This window comes from Triturus cristatus, chromosome 4_1 (assembly GCF_964204655.1).
Source record: "Triturus cristatus chromosome 4_1, aTriCri1.1, whole genome shotgun sequence".
Taxonomy (NCBI): domain Eukaryota; kingdom Metazoa; phylum Chordata; class Amphibia; order Caudata; family Salamandridae; genus Triturus; species Triturus cristatus.
The window spans coordinates 231,800,641-231,814,378 of NC_140585.1; the positions used below are offsets into that span (position 1 = coordinate 231,800,641).

Below are 13,738 nucleotides of genomic sequence, written 5' to 3' on the forward strand. Positions count from 1 at the left end.
CCTTTCCAGTCCTGATGGATCTATTTGGGTAGTGGGATAGGCAACCTTTACTTCAGTGGAGGCTTTCTTTAATACACACTTGGTTTGTGCCACTTGTGCGTGATGGAATTGGGGGTACACCTGTACTTCTGGTTCACTGTTTTTTTCCTCTTGCACACCCACCTTGTTCCTTGCCGATGTGAGTTTAGTTACAATTATGTTGTCCCGGGGTCTCTCCCCGACCAGATGACTAAGGCCTGGTTCACTCCCTATGGGATGGACTTGATCGTTGCCTATAGGAGGGGATTGGACAAAAGTCAATTTGTGTGCAGTTTGCTCCAATTGGCCTTCCACCCTTCGTAGTCAGACCCACTCTTCCATGAACAAAAGGGGATCAAACCTATTTGATAGAGTTATTCTGCCATAGTTTCTGGGTGGAACGTGTGATTTTATGCCATGTCCAACCTCACAAGTCCCATAACCCTTCTCATTTCCTTGGAATGCCCAATTCCTAGATAAGGGACTTAGATCATTGGCATAAAAAGACCATAAGGGTGCGGGACTAATCCTGCTATCCAGGACTGCCGGGCCCCAACTTAATATGTAGTCTACTGTTCTACTGGCCCTAAAATTTATCACCACACAGTCGCCCAGTTTGTTTTTTTCCTTATTTCCAATCCACCTGACCCTTCTTACGTGCAGAATTTCTCCCTGTTCGTTCCCTGGTAGTGGCCTATTTCTGTTCAGCCAGTGTGTGACTTTGTTTTTGAGCTCGTCATGCATCTCTATTTGACCGCACTTTCGCTCAGGAACCCCTGTAAGAATAATAACATAAGGGGCCGCTTCTGGAGGTAAATTCAAACATGTCCCCTTATTGCCTGCTTTGGTATAAGATACCTCTCTAATACTCTGACTGGGGTCTTTATTTCGTCCGGCAGTAGGGAGGGGATTGTGAGTGGCCAAAGGCAGGGGACCTGTGTGATCACGTGAGGGACCTGCTACGGGGTTATCTGGTGGAATAGTGGGCGGATTCTTGTTTGTTAGTGACTCAGCTATACTAAGGTCCTCCCTCTGTATGGGTGCTAAAATCGTGGAAGCTGTATTACCCAATGGGATAGAGGGCGCTAATGTTACGGGCGTGTTACTACCCCCTCCCTTGAGTTTTACTAGCGACACTACTTTATCCAGCCTACTCAAGATTTGTTTTGTCTGGGCATCAATCAATTGCTCGAAGTATAACTTCAAGTCACTAATAATATTTGACACCCAGCCCGGGGGAGCCTGTACGCCCATTGCTTGATCCCTTATTTCTTCCGCCCTGGTATTTGCAATGTCATTACTGTTAATGGCCGTACAGCCTCTACTTTTCTTAGACCTAGTTATCTTTTAGCTGTTCACTTTCCTATTACCAGCTTGCATATTAACCCCTTTGCCCCTAGAGTTTAAACACTTATCCGGGGATATCTGTACTGGAGGGCTATCAGACTCTGGGAGATCCAAGACCAAGTCCTGAATTGACAGTGGTGAAATAGGAGAGGGCGATACCAATTGACTCAGTTGAGGTGTTAATGAGAGTCGCCTCTCCGTGCGTGCAATTTCACTGGAGACTTCGCCAATAGCTTTAAGTAACATTCGATCTATTGCTGTCTGTGGCGCAGGGACCTGTGGAGGTGTCTTTAATGCTTTACTCTTTTTCCTGCTATCTAATTGGTCCGTAGTATTAGCTTTAGCTGCGTATATTCGAGTTTTTGCAGGCATTCCGCAGCTACTGTAGTGGCAATCTTTTTATGAATCTTATCAGTACTGTGACCTTATTCTAATGGTCCCCGGGCAGCTATTGCGTAACTTCCCTCCTCAATCGTCCCGTTACCTTGATACGCCTTCAGCTGCCTCGTTATAAGTGATGGGGTACTGGCCCAGCCCAGCCTCTTGTGGCCTCTGACGGCCGCAGACGGCCCGCCCTCTGCCCGGGCTCAGCCCGGCGCCGCCCGCGCGGCGGTAGGGCTGGCTGCCTTTTAAACGCCTCCTGCCCTCCGTGATTGTCTCCTGCCCCAAGGCACCTGGGAGCTGTAGTCCTCGCTGCTCCGCCGAGATGGAGGGAGGGGGCGGCAGCGGGGAACTTGCAGGCACAGCTCGCGGGTCAACGGACTGCAGGGCACTGGTGCAGGAATCAGGTATAGTTGGTCAGAGTGCTCTCCCACTCATCGACAGGGCTGGCTGCCTTTTAAACGCCTCCTGGCGCGCCCTCCGTGATTGTCTCCTGCCCCAAGGCACCTGGGAGCTGTAGTCCTCGCTGCTCCGCCGAGATGGAGGGAGGGGGCGGCAGCGGGGAACTTGCAGGCACAGCTCGCGGGTCAACGGACTGCAGGGCACTGGTGCAGGAATCAGGTATAGTTGGTCAGAGTGCTCTCCCACTCGTCGACAGGGCTGGCTGCCTTTTAAACGCCTCCTGGCGCGCCGTCCGTGATTGTCTCCTGCCCCAAGGCACCTGGGAGCTGTAGTCCTCGCTGCTCCGCCGAGATGGAGGGAGGGGGCGGCAGCGGGGAACTTGCAGGCACAGCTCGCGGGTCAACGGACTGCAGGGCACTGGTGCAGGAATCAGGTATAGTTGGTCAGAGTGCTCTCCCACTCGTCGACAGGGCTGGCTGCCTTTTAAACGCCTCCTGGCGCGCCCTCCGTGATTGTCTCCTGCCCCAAGGCACCTGGGAGCTGTAGTCCTCGCTGCTCCACCGAGATGGAGGGAGGGGGCGGCAGCGGGGAACTTGCAGGCACAGCTCGCGGGTCAACGGACTGCAGGGCACTGGTGCAGGAATCAGGTATAGTTGGTCAGAGTGCTCTCCCCCTAACTCTCTGCCTATCTGTACCTCTGACTTTGTATTTCAACTGTTTTGTGTGACTCTGCTAACGTTTAACGCATAATTAAGCAATGTTTAAAGACTTGAGTTAAGAAATGGGTACGAAATTAAAATTTGTTCCTTAGAGGAGCGCCACAATATGTCTTGGCCGTGGCCCCCAAATCCTTTAGATGACACTGACCTAGCTTTGTGGAAAAAAAGTTATGAAAGTTTAAACGCGAACTACCTCTGTAAGCCCAAAAACAGCTTAGCAAACCAGAAATAGAATAGTCATGGCACATCTTTGTAATGATAAGTCTTCACTGCACGCTTCTTTTAAGGTAAGATGATTTATTTATGCAGAACATCATCAATTAAGTCTTACAGATAAGCCTGGGTCAAACCGTCTCTCCCGGAATCCCGAACACGCTAAGTGTTCTAGATTCCAGAAGACACAGCAAGACACCACACATTCCCCTCCTTCAGAAACACAAAGAACAAAAAAATAAACATTTTAAAATAATAGCATATTAACTACATAACATGTATGCTCAAACTTTGAACATCACAAACATTGTGCATAAGAAAAATAAACAGAATAACACAAGTCAGGACAAATAAGTATCACTTACTTACATAATAATCCTTATACCAAACAGGAATTTGTCGAGACCTTTGTACATGGCACTTACTCAGAATACTGTCTTTTGCAGGAACAGACTTTCTCCAATTTGTTTTATTATAAGAAATTTTGGGTAATGATGTATCAGTAGAGACGGATACCTCTTTATCAGGCCACAACCACTGAGGAACCTTCACTACCTTGGAAAGATTCCAAACATTTCCATCAGATAATTCAACCCCCTGACGACCAACATGAACCACTCTCAAAGGATGAGAATAACGGGATTCTCCAGCTTTAACAAACCTCCCTTTCTTCACACGAACCCAGTCATTGACTTTAACAGGAGAAGTAACAACTTTATCAAGACAACCTTGATCCGACACATCACTGTCATTCTTATTGATAAATATATCTCTCATCCATCCTTGACTCAAATTAGATATACTCTTCCTTCCCCTCATCTTCTCAAAAGGCGAAAGATCACCGATGCTCCTAGGAGTATTCCTGTAACTCCAAAGAACTTCGCTAATAGCTTGACTACAATTCTTGCCATTAGAAATAGCTAATTGTAAACCTTCCTTAAAAACTTTAATCCACCTCTCTACAATCCCATTACTCTGAGGATAATAGACACTAGAGCGTTTGTGACTGATGCCATGCCTTTCGAGAAAACTTTTCATTTCAGTAGAAGTCAACTGTACCCCACTGTCAGTTACGAGTGATTCTGGGAAACTCTCCCTCTCAAACACTTCATTTAAAAATTTAATAACCACATTAGAAGTAACGTGAGAAACAATCTTGAACTCTGGCCTTTGAGATAACTGATCAATGAGTATAATTGCATCAACAGGATTCTGACCTAAACATATGGGACCAGCAATATCTAAAGCAACGCATTGCCAAACACGAGATGGTCTGGACACAGGAAGATGATCATATGTAATAACTTTCTGAGATTTGTCACTTATTCAACATTCTATACAATCACTGACCTTACGTTCAATAGCTTTGTCCATGGCTGGCCACCAAAATTCACTTCTAATTCTGCGTTTCATGCTTGTCATACCAGGATGGCCTTCATGAGCCATATCTAAAATTGTTTGTTGTAAACCAATGGGAACCACAGCTGTAGACTTCTCATTAAAATATCATCTTTTAAAGACAATTCATGAGAGATTTGCAAGAATGGACGCACCAACTCCGAGACATCAGCCTTCTTAGGCCATGAAGATTTGATATATTCAATTACTTCCCTTAGTACGACATCATTCTCACAAGCAAGTTTCCATTCCTTCTCTTGTATACATCCATTGGACACTTCACAAATGGAAATCACCTTCTCAAGATCATTATCTTCTTCTACCAGGTTGTCATCAACTACAGGTAATCTTGATAGACAATCTGCCAAAATATTCCTTACGCCTGGAATATATTCAACTTTGAAGTGAAAATCTTGTAATTTATATTGCCATCTAGCGATTCTTGAAGTGGCTTTACCACAACCTTTTGTTGTAAAGAGATCCACTAAAGGACGATGATCAGATCTGACTTTGAATACTGTACCATATACATACTTTCGAAAATACTCTATTCCCCACCAACAAGCAAGAGTTTCTTTTTCTAACGTTGAATATTTGCATTCTGCACCCTTCAATGGTCTTGATGCAAAACCAATGGTGACTAAATGACCATCCTGATTTTGCATCAAAACTGCACCTAACCCAACATTACTAGCATCAGAAACGATTATTGAATCATGAGCAGTGTTGAACGTGGCCAAGGCAGGTGCAGACGAAATATACATTTTCAATTGCCTAAATTCATTTCTACAATTGTCATTCCACAAAAAGGAAACATTTCTTTTTGTAGGTTTCTCATATGCACAGTTTTGTGAGCAAACAATGGTATACATTTTGCATAGTATTCAGCAAGACCTAAAAAAGATCTTAACTTTGTTTTGTGGATCAGGAGCTTGTTCAATGGGCCTTATTAGATTCTGCTTGGGGGAAACTCCATGTTTGTCGATTGAATGCCCTAAGTAATCAACCGATGATACACCAAACTTACATTTATCTTTAGTCAAAGTTAAACCATTATCTTGTAAAATGCACAAAACTTGATGTAGAATGTCAGTATGTTCAGTAGGATTGGAGGCAAAAATCAAAATATCATCTTGGAAATACAGCACATTATCGATGTTTTTAAATACTTTGTGCATTAACCTTTGAAACACAGAGGATGCAGAAATTATTCCAAAAGGCATTCTCTTGTATCTAAAAGCCCCTTCAGATGTTATGAAGGAAGTAAGATGTTTACTTTCCTCGTGAAGAGCGATCTGATGGTAAGCGTTAGATAAATCAAGAGTAGAGAATATCGATGCACCCTTCAGTTTCATGAACATCTCACCTATATTTGGTAGAGGATGTCTGTCAACCCATATACTACTATTGAGATCCCTCAAGTCAACACATAACCTAACTTTTCCATTAGATTTGTGCGCGAGTACAACTGGACTTAACCAAATAGATGATTCTATTTCCTCTGTAATGTCGAGATCACAAAGCCTTTTAAGCTCATCCTTTACAGCTTCTCTTAAATGTAGAGGAACATTCCTAACTTTATGAACCTTTGGTATAGCGTCATGTTTTAAAATTATTTTGTATAAAAAGTTTTTTAGAAGACCCAACTCTGTAGTTGAAAATACACTCGGAAATCTTTTTTCCCACTCAGACGCAGAATCAATGTCAATATGACAAATCAAATCCGAGTATCCTAGAACTTGATCAGGATGATTGGGTTCTAAAGTGATCATAAGATCTCTTTGTTGAGGCCACCCCAGAAGACACGAACCTTCTTTAGCAACATAAATTTTGGAAGTGATGGTTTTACCTTTGAAACTAAGAGTGCATATAAAAAATCCAATTACATCAATGGGTTTCCTACCATACCCAACCAATTTAATATCCGGAGGTGATAGACGCACATCCGGAAATTCTTTTAACCATTCATCATCAATGAGTGTGTGTCTGGCACCAGAATCAGCCATTACCCTCTCGTCTTTGTCACCAATAGCAATAGTACATAATGGAGCATCTTTCAAATTGCTATTAATTTCATAAACTGCTAAAAGAAATTCATCATCATTAATGTCACCTTTAACTTCTTTTACATGCTCATCTTTATAAGTCTTTTGTTCAAAATTTTTGTTTCTTATCCTATTCTTATTTCTACACATTATAGTATAATGACCTTTCAATTTACAATATCTGCACACTTGACCAATAGCAGGACACCTTTTGTCGTTGGCCAAATGACCAGGAATGCCACATTTAAAACAAATGTACTCCTTTTTTTCTTGAGTAGCCTGAGTTTTAAGTTTCTCTTACTGGACGTGGCTCCCGCAGAATTCGATGTCTTGACAGCATTGATTTCTGATGCTTTTTGCTCAGCAAGTTCTTTTAAGCCCAATTCCATATCTTCAAAACGATGAGCAATATCAAGAGCTTTGTCCAAAGTTAAATCTTCTGCAGCAAGTAATTTTTCCTGAAGTTTTACATTGGCAACTTTATGTACCATTTGATCACGAATCATTTGATCACGGAAAGTAGAATAATTACATTTGGATGCCAATATTCTTAAATCATTTACAAATGTGTCTATGGATTCATTTACCAGTTGACCTCTGCTGAGAAACTTGTGACGTGACACAACTTCGTTGACCTTTTTTATATAACGTTTATCCAATTTCATAATAGCCTCTTCGAATACGTCAATATCTTCTTCTGATGACGATATGCGATTAGAACTGGGTGGAAGATGGCTTAAAATGTGTCTACCTTCTGCACCAAGACAATGCTTTAAAATAGGTTTCCTTTTGTCTGTATAGTCTTCGCCACCTATGGCTTCAATGTATGCTTCAAAAACTTCTTTCCAGCGTTTCCATTCCAACACCGGTTCACCAGGAGATGGTAAAAATGGAGTAGGGGCATTGAAACCCTCCATTTATAGAAAAACAAAGATAATAAAAATGATAAAACAGTTATGTGAAAATAATGTTTTAATCCAAAAAAAATATATTTTTTTTATATCTGTGCACACCAGCAATATGTGACTAAACTGTGTGCATTCGTTTTCTTCCTCCTTTATCAATGTTCCAAAACAAGAAATAACTGTATGTCACTTTAGTTTCAATATAATGGAGACCAGAATATTTATGCTGTGCACATCAGCGATGTAACCAGTAATATTAATGCTGTGCACATCAGCGATGTAAAGCTCACTTGTGCACTTGACCTCAAATTAAATACAATTGCTGTGCACATCAGCGATGTACATCTTAATAATGTGTTCGTAGCGTGGCAACCGTGCTATCCAGTTCAATAGTTGAACTTAGCACTTAAAATGGGCGCCGATGTTATGACGTCATCGCGCTCTGAAGCGCGCCTGCGCATTGAGTAAGAAAGCGCTGAGATTGACAAATTGGTTTAAAATATTGAAAAGTCTCATCGGAGGCCTGGGAAATGCCGGATTTTCACCATTTAGCTTGCGTGATGCAGAGTTAATATCGGGACTCTGAAAGGCACAGTAAAAGCGGAGGATGACGGTCGCTTGATCTGCTCGGTGCAGGACTCCAGGCTTGATTCATCAATGTTTTCCGATCATCGCCAGTGTAATGATAAGTCTTCACTGCGCGCTTCTTTTAAGGTAAGATGATTTATTTATGCAGAACATCATCAATTAAGTCTTACAGATAAGCCTGGGTCAAACCGTCTCTCCCGGAATCCCGAACACGCTAAGTGTTCTAGATTCTTGAAGACACAGCAAGACACCACACACTTCCTTACTTTGACTTGCCATTTCTTAGCTGGAATAAAAATAGCTTGATGAGTAAAAAATAGCTTGATGACTAAAATATAGCTTATTTGGTCAATCCACAGGGATTTTTCAGGTGGAGATCTTCTAAGTTCTTGGGATTTAACGGGTCCTTTGAAGCCTTAATCATTTCAAAAAGAGAGTGGACTGTTCCAACTGTGCCAACTAAATGGTTTGAAGGAATTACAGATTATTCATGAGTGTTGACTATGGATACTGGTGGGACCTGGTGGTGGCCAAATCATAAAGTGCAAAGAGAATGGCCATCGTTCATGAAGGTCTCTCAAATGTTGCAATTTATGATGGTCAGGGCGAATTTCAAAATGTTACTTAGATTTAGGTTTCTTCCGGGTAAGCTCTTGCTCTCACTCCAGGCATGAACGTGACAACAATAGTGGTTAACTCTAATTTTCAGTCATTTTAAAATTGTACTCAATACATGGCTTTTCCATAATGAATAACGTGTGGTTGAATTTATAGCATGCATACTTTACAATGTGTCTCCAAAGGATCACACTCTTTTCTTACTTAAAATGAAGCTACAGAAGCATCCACGAGAGAGCAGTTTCTATGACTAAGTGTAGTTTCTTTCATGGTCCAGCAGTTTAAAGTGGTCAAGTGCTTTATATAAAAGTGGTACATTTCTTTATGTTCTAAACAGGTTGAAATATTTTGGGACGACAATAGATACCTTTTATTCCATTTATTCTTATTTGTTTTTTTACATTTGTTTTAATGTTTTACTTATTCCCTTTATTCTTTATTTTAATTAATTGGAGTGGTATTCTTTTTTGGTACTGTCTCACTGCTTGGCCCATATATTTTTAATATATGGCAGAAAACTGTAGCTTGTTACTAAAACTGTATTTCACACCACAGTTATGGTTATACTGACTGAGCCTCAAACTTTTTACCTTGGGTACCCTGGACCTTCTCCAGATGTAACTGGTTTTCATGATATAAGCATGATATAGTTAATAATTTTCTACTTAATTTACTGGAACTTAGTTTTGTTACCCATGTAGATTATCTCTAAAAATATATAATGCACATAACGAAGTGTTAGCACAGAATGATTTGAGGAGTAGACAATAACAAACAGTGTTGGTAGGACAATAATATAAACAAAAGAAATATTAAACATATATGTAAAATGTGTACACTCAATAGTGTAATATTTTTAATAAACTACATTGTAATTAAATCAAAGTCTGATAAGATCAAACAGAAATGTAAAGGTCTCTTTAATGCTCATTCACCTTCTGAACTCCAGCATGGCTATTTTGGATGTGCTGCAGCACTACGCGCCCCTATGCAGAGGAATAGAAATGCTATTGGCTAAAGTCTGCCGATTAGAATGACGATTTGAAATAAAATACAGCTATTAACATTACTGGTCAATTTCAGAAGCAATTCAGCACAATTATATGCTATGGTATTGATATTTGTATAGGGCACAATGTGGCTGGCCTCCTAGTGCTGTTGCGAGTGCCATGCATGCTATTCAAAAGTTTTCATCTAGTAAGTCTTGCTAAGAACTGGAAGTGCCACTTCACTGAAAGAAAGAGAGAGAGAGAGAGAGTCCCCTACAAAGATGCAAAGTTGGTGAGTGATTAAGTACATAGATACATTGATAATTAAACACTTTGAAGAGGGGGGCCAGACCTCCTCCCTTGCCAGTGCTTGTACATGGCATTACCACTTCAACTATGGTTGAGGCACAACTAAATTCAATTGATAATGTTCTTCTTGTTCTTCTCATTTTTATGTTAATCCAGTCTCCTCCTGAAAAAGTGAAGGATGCTGTGATGGTGGCCATTGATGCAGGATATCGCCACTTTGATGGTGCCTATTACTATGAGAATGAGCAAGAAGTTGGGGAAGGATATCGTCAGAAAATCCAGGAGGGTGTTGTTAAACGAGAAGATTTGTTTGTCGTCAGCAAGGTACTATTTTGAAGGAGACTTCAAACTCTTGAGGGCAAGTTACACATCTCTTCATAAAGCGAATTATAAATGTTTGTAGTTTGGCAAATTTCATGAGGGATGGGAATTCATATTTCATATTGTTTTTGACAAAGTTAAGACCTGACTAAATGTAAATCCTCTTTTTGATACGCTACTACATACTCTAAATGTATCCCCTACAGAATACAGGGAAGAGTCTCAGAAGCATTTAGGAGTTTTGGAAGCAGTCTGTTTTATACCCTCTTACATGCCTTTGTGAATTAGTCATAAAACACCAAATTTCCTAACACAAAAAATGTAAAGCTTCTATAGTCCTTTTATATCTACCACACTTAAATTAATACAGCCCAATATTTGGATTTTATTTACATTTTAGTTGTCACAAAGGTACGTTTGAGTCCCTTAAAGAGTACTACAGGAGTAATACTTTCCATACTCCAGAATGCCTTTGTAAATAGTCCCTATAATACTGCCAACTCTACATGTGCCAGAATGCTGTTCAGTGCAGTTTGCCTCCCAGAAGGAACCTGCCTGTATGGAAGTTTCTACAACAGACAAATATGAACTGAGTTTATGGCTTAAATTAGTTGGATTATTCCCATTAACCCCAGATATTTCAAACCCCAAGCATTTTAAACACAACATACCTAATTTAGAGATCTGTGGACAGGAAATATTTATGACAATGTTTACAGGAATTTTATGTCTATGTGTATGTGTGTGTCATAGCTACTTGCTGTCACCAGGACATTATATTGATGACCATAAATGGAATTGTGTAGATTATTATTGTCCTGAGCACACACATCTGTATTCACCCAGTTTGTAGGCAGAGATGGAGTACTGTTTTATTAGAATCTCATACTTCTAACCGTGCCGATTTAGGCGGTAGCCTTCTGCTTTTACTGCATCATTTAACGTCTACTCCCTTTTGTGTGACATCAGACTGCTTTTTATGACATAAGACCAGGCCTTGGCAATTGTGGTCCCCCGTAACAAAAAAACACCCAAGGCAGTTCTCATACTTTCGAAAGCCCTTAGTGACTTGTTGGCTACTCTGAACAGATCATAAAATTCCGACTTTACAGTGAAAGTGGTATGGCACAGAGGACAGCACCACTCTGACTACAGACCTTCTTTTTTCTCTTCAGACCAAATAAATTGCTGCATAGCTTTCTGTTGGATTATGCCTAACATTTCCATGATTGTAGAATTTTGTGTGACATTTCTATGTCATGTGTGACACTTTGAGTGACATTTTACCACACACCAAACAGCTATGTAGATATTGCAAGGTCAATTTAAGAAAACCTCTTTAGTGTATTCAAAGAGACTAGAAATGACCTCAAATCAATCAGAATTCATCAAATGTGACTTGGCAAGGTCACTAACATCCGTTGTTTTACCTGCATGACCACTTTGGAAACCTTACAGATGCCATAAATAACTATGATTTAGAGTTTGGTGCACAGGGTACTCTGTCGCAAATGCAGAAAGTCTGCCACCAAACCTTTTGTCCGCCTGCCTCCTTTAGAGAAGGGTGGAGCTTAAGAATTCGATGGCAGAGCCCTCCTTGGCTCCGTCGATGGAATACTTCCTCCAGCGGCCTAAAGGAGCAAGGGCGGTTGAAGAAAAGACATTACATTTTTCACCTATTTATGGTTAACAAGGTAGTGCCTTTTTAGGTCTCGCTGAGCCCAGCGCATGCGCTGGCTCAGAGAGACATTTGTAAGGGATACCGCTGGCATAGAGCTACAGTACCCCGCCTCTGCCTGCCATCGGTTCACTTCAATGCCGCTCTTCTTGACTGCCTCCAAACTCGTTTGCTCAGCCATGCCTCACTTCCGTTTAAGTCTGAGTAGGCGCACCGGGCAAACACAATGTACTTATGCTCACGTTCCTTCTCTGTCCTTCAGGAGAACTCTTTTTTAAAAATTGTTTTCTGCCCGTCGCGGACCTCCATCTGCACTTTCACCCGGTCTGCTTTTTAATTGTTGCTTTCTGCTTGCGTTTACGTCGCTCTCCCTCATAGCCTCCTCTCCGCCCCCTTCCCTGCTGCTATTTCACAGATCGAGCTTCAGTGCCCACAAGACCTGTTGCATTCAATACAAAATGACTTTTACCCCGCCCCTGCCTGCCATCGGTTCACTTCAATGCCGCTCTTCTTGACTGCCTCCAAACTCGTTTGCTCAGCCATGCCTCACTTCCGTTTAAGTCTGAGTAGGCGCACCGGGCAAACACAGTGTGCTTACGCTCACGTTCCTTCTCTGTCCTTCAGGAGAACTCTTTTTTAAAAATTGTTTTTCGCCTGTCGCGGACCTCCATCTGCACTTTCACCCGGTCTGCTTTTTAATTGTTTCTTTCTGCCTGCGTTTTTAAACGTCGTGTTTTGAACGTCGAGTTCGTTTAGTGCTGATAATTAACTAACTTCCATCGGCACATCCACCCTTCTTCACTGGACCCCTTAGTGTGTACGGCAAAGCAAGCAAATGTGTTCATTTACTGACACTGGGGAGGAGCCTCTTTAAACCTGTGCACAACATTTGTGTAATCATTTTATTAAATGACAAATAAACGCCGCAACTGCACATGTGCTTTTCCGTAAGAAACTGACTGAGGGCTCCTACCAATATGGCAGGAATCATACATGCCAACCCTCCAGAATCGGGTGGGAGGTTCAGGGCACTTGTCTTTATTTCCTCCTAATTCGTCGTTCTACCCCAGCTGCACCGGAAGAGGCAACACTGCTACGGATGACGTTACCCAGCCGCATATGAGCCATAAACAAGTCCGTCCCACGCACTACAAAAAACACAAGCATTGGCATAGCCAATAGGTCTCGCCTTTGGGACCTTATAAGTGTTTACCCATGCAACAGTTAAGGTTGTTGCCCCAAGGATATTGTGCTACATAACTAAATACTTATAAGGTCCCAAAAGCGAGACCTATTGGCCATGCCAATGCTTGTTTTCTGTTCCATCACTGCCAGGAAAAATCTGGACGAGAGGCACAGGAAAAAACAATGACCTCTCAGGCTTTGGGGGTCATTATTGTTTTTGTTTTTCAATAACAAACTCCCACTATCGGAGTTTGTTATTGAAAAACATAAAAATTTCACTAGTTTGGTGAAAGGCCATCGAATCCACTGGCTGACGTTCACCTACATTTTCTTACATTGAAAGGAAACAGTCTGTTGGCGGTTCCTTTCAATGTACAGAGATGATGACCGAACCAGCTGGCGTCTGTAAATTTGGTCAGCAGAGTACCCTCTGGATTGTGGCAGTAATGTTCTCTTCCATCCCGATGAACACTACTCCATCCGCTTGACTTTAAAATCAGGCCCTAGGTTTGTTAAAGTCTCATGTCCTACTTTCTGTTTCATATCATTACCTTCATAACACAAGTCTGGGGATAGAAATGCCAATACCAGGGATCCCAACAAGCAGCACTTAGGTTGCAGT

The 13,738-nt window shown here is 41.6% G+C and overlaps 1 protein-coding gene across 3 annotated transcripts in view; it reads left to right on the forward strand.

The window, feature by feature from the left end:
• The window catches only part of LOC146854167 (aldo-keto reductase family 1 member B1-like), a 222,542-nt gene that overhangs the window by 86,649 nt on the left and 122,155 nt on the right, over positions 1-13,738 (forward strand). For all 3 annotated transcript variants that reach the window (XM_085651943.1, XM_085651944.1, XM_085651942.1), the window contains exon 2: positions 10,089-10,256. In XM_085651943.1, coding sequence (XP_085508069.1) covers positions 10,089-10,256 — 168 coding nt within the window. The remainder of the gene's footprint in view (positions 1-10,088; positions 10,257-13,738) is intronic.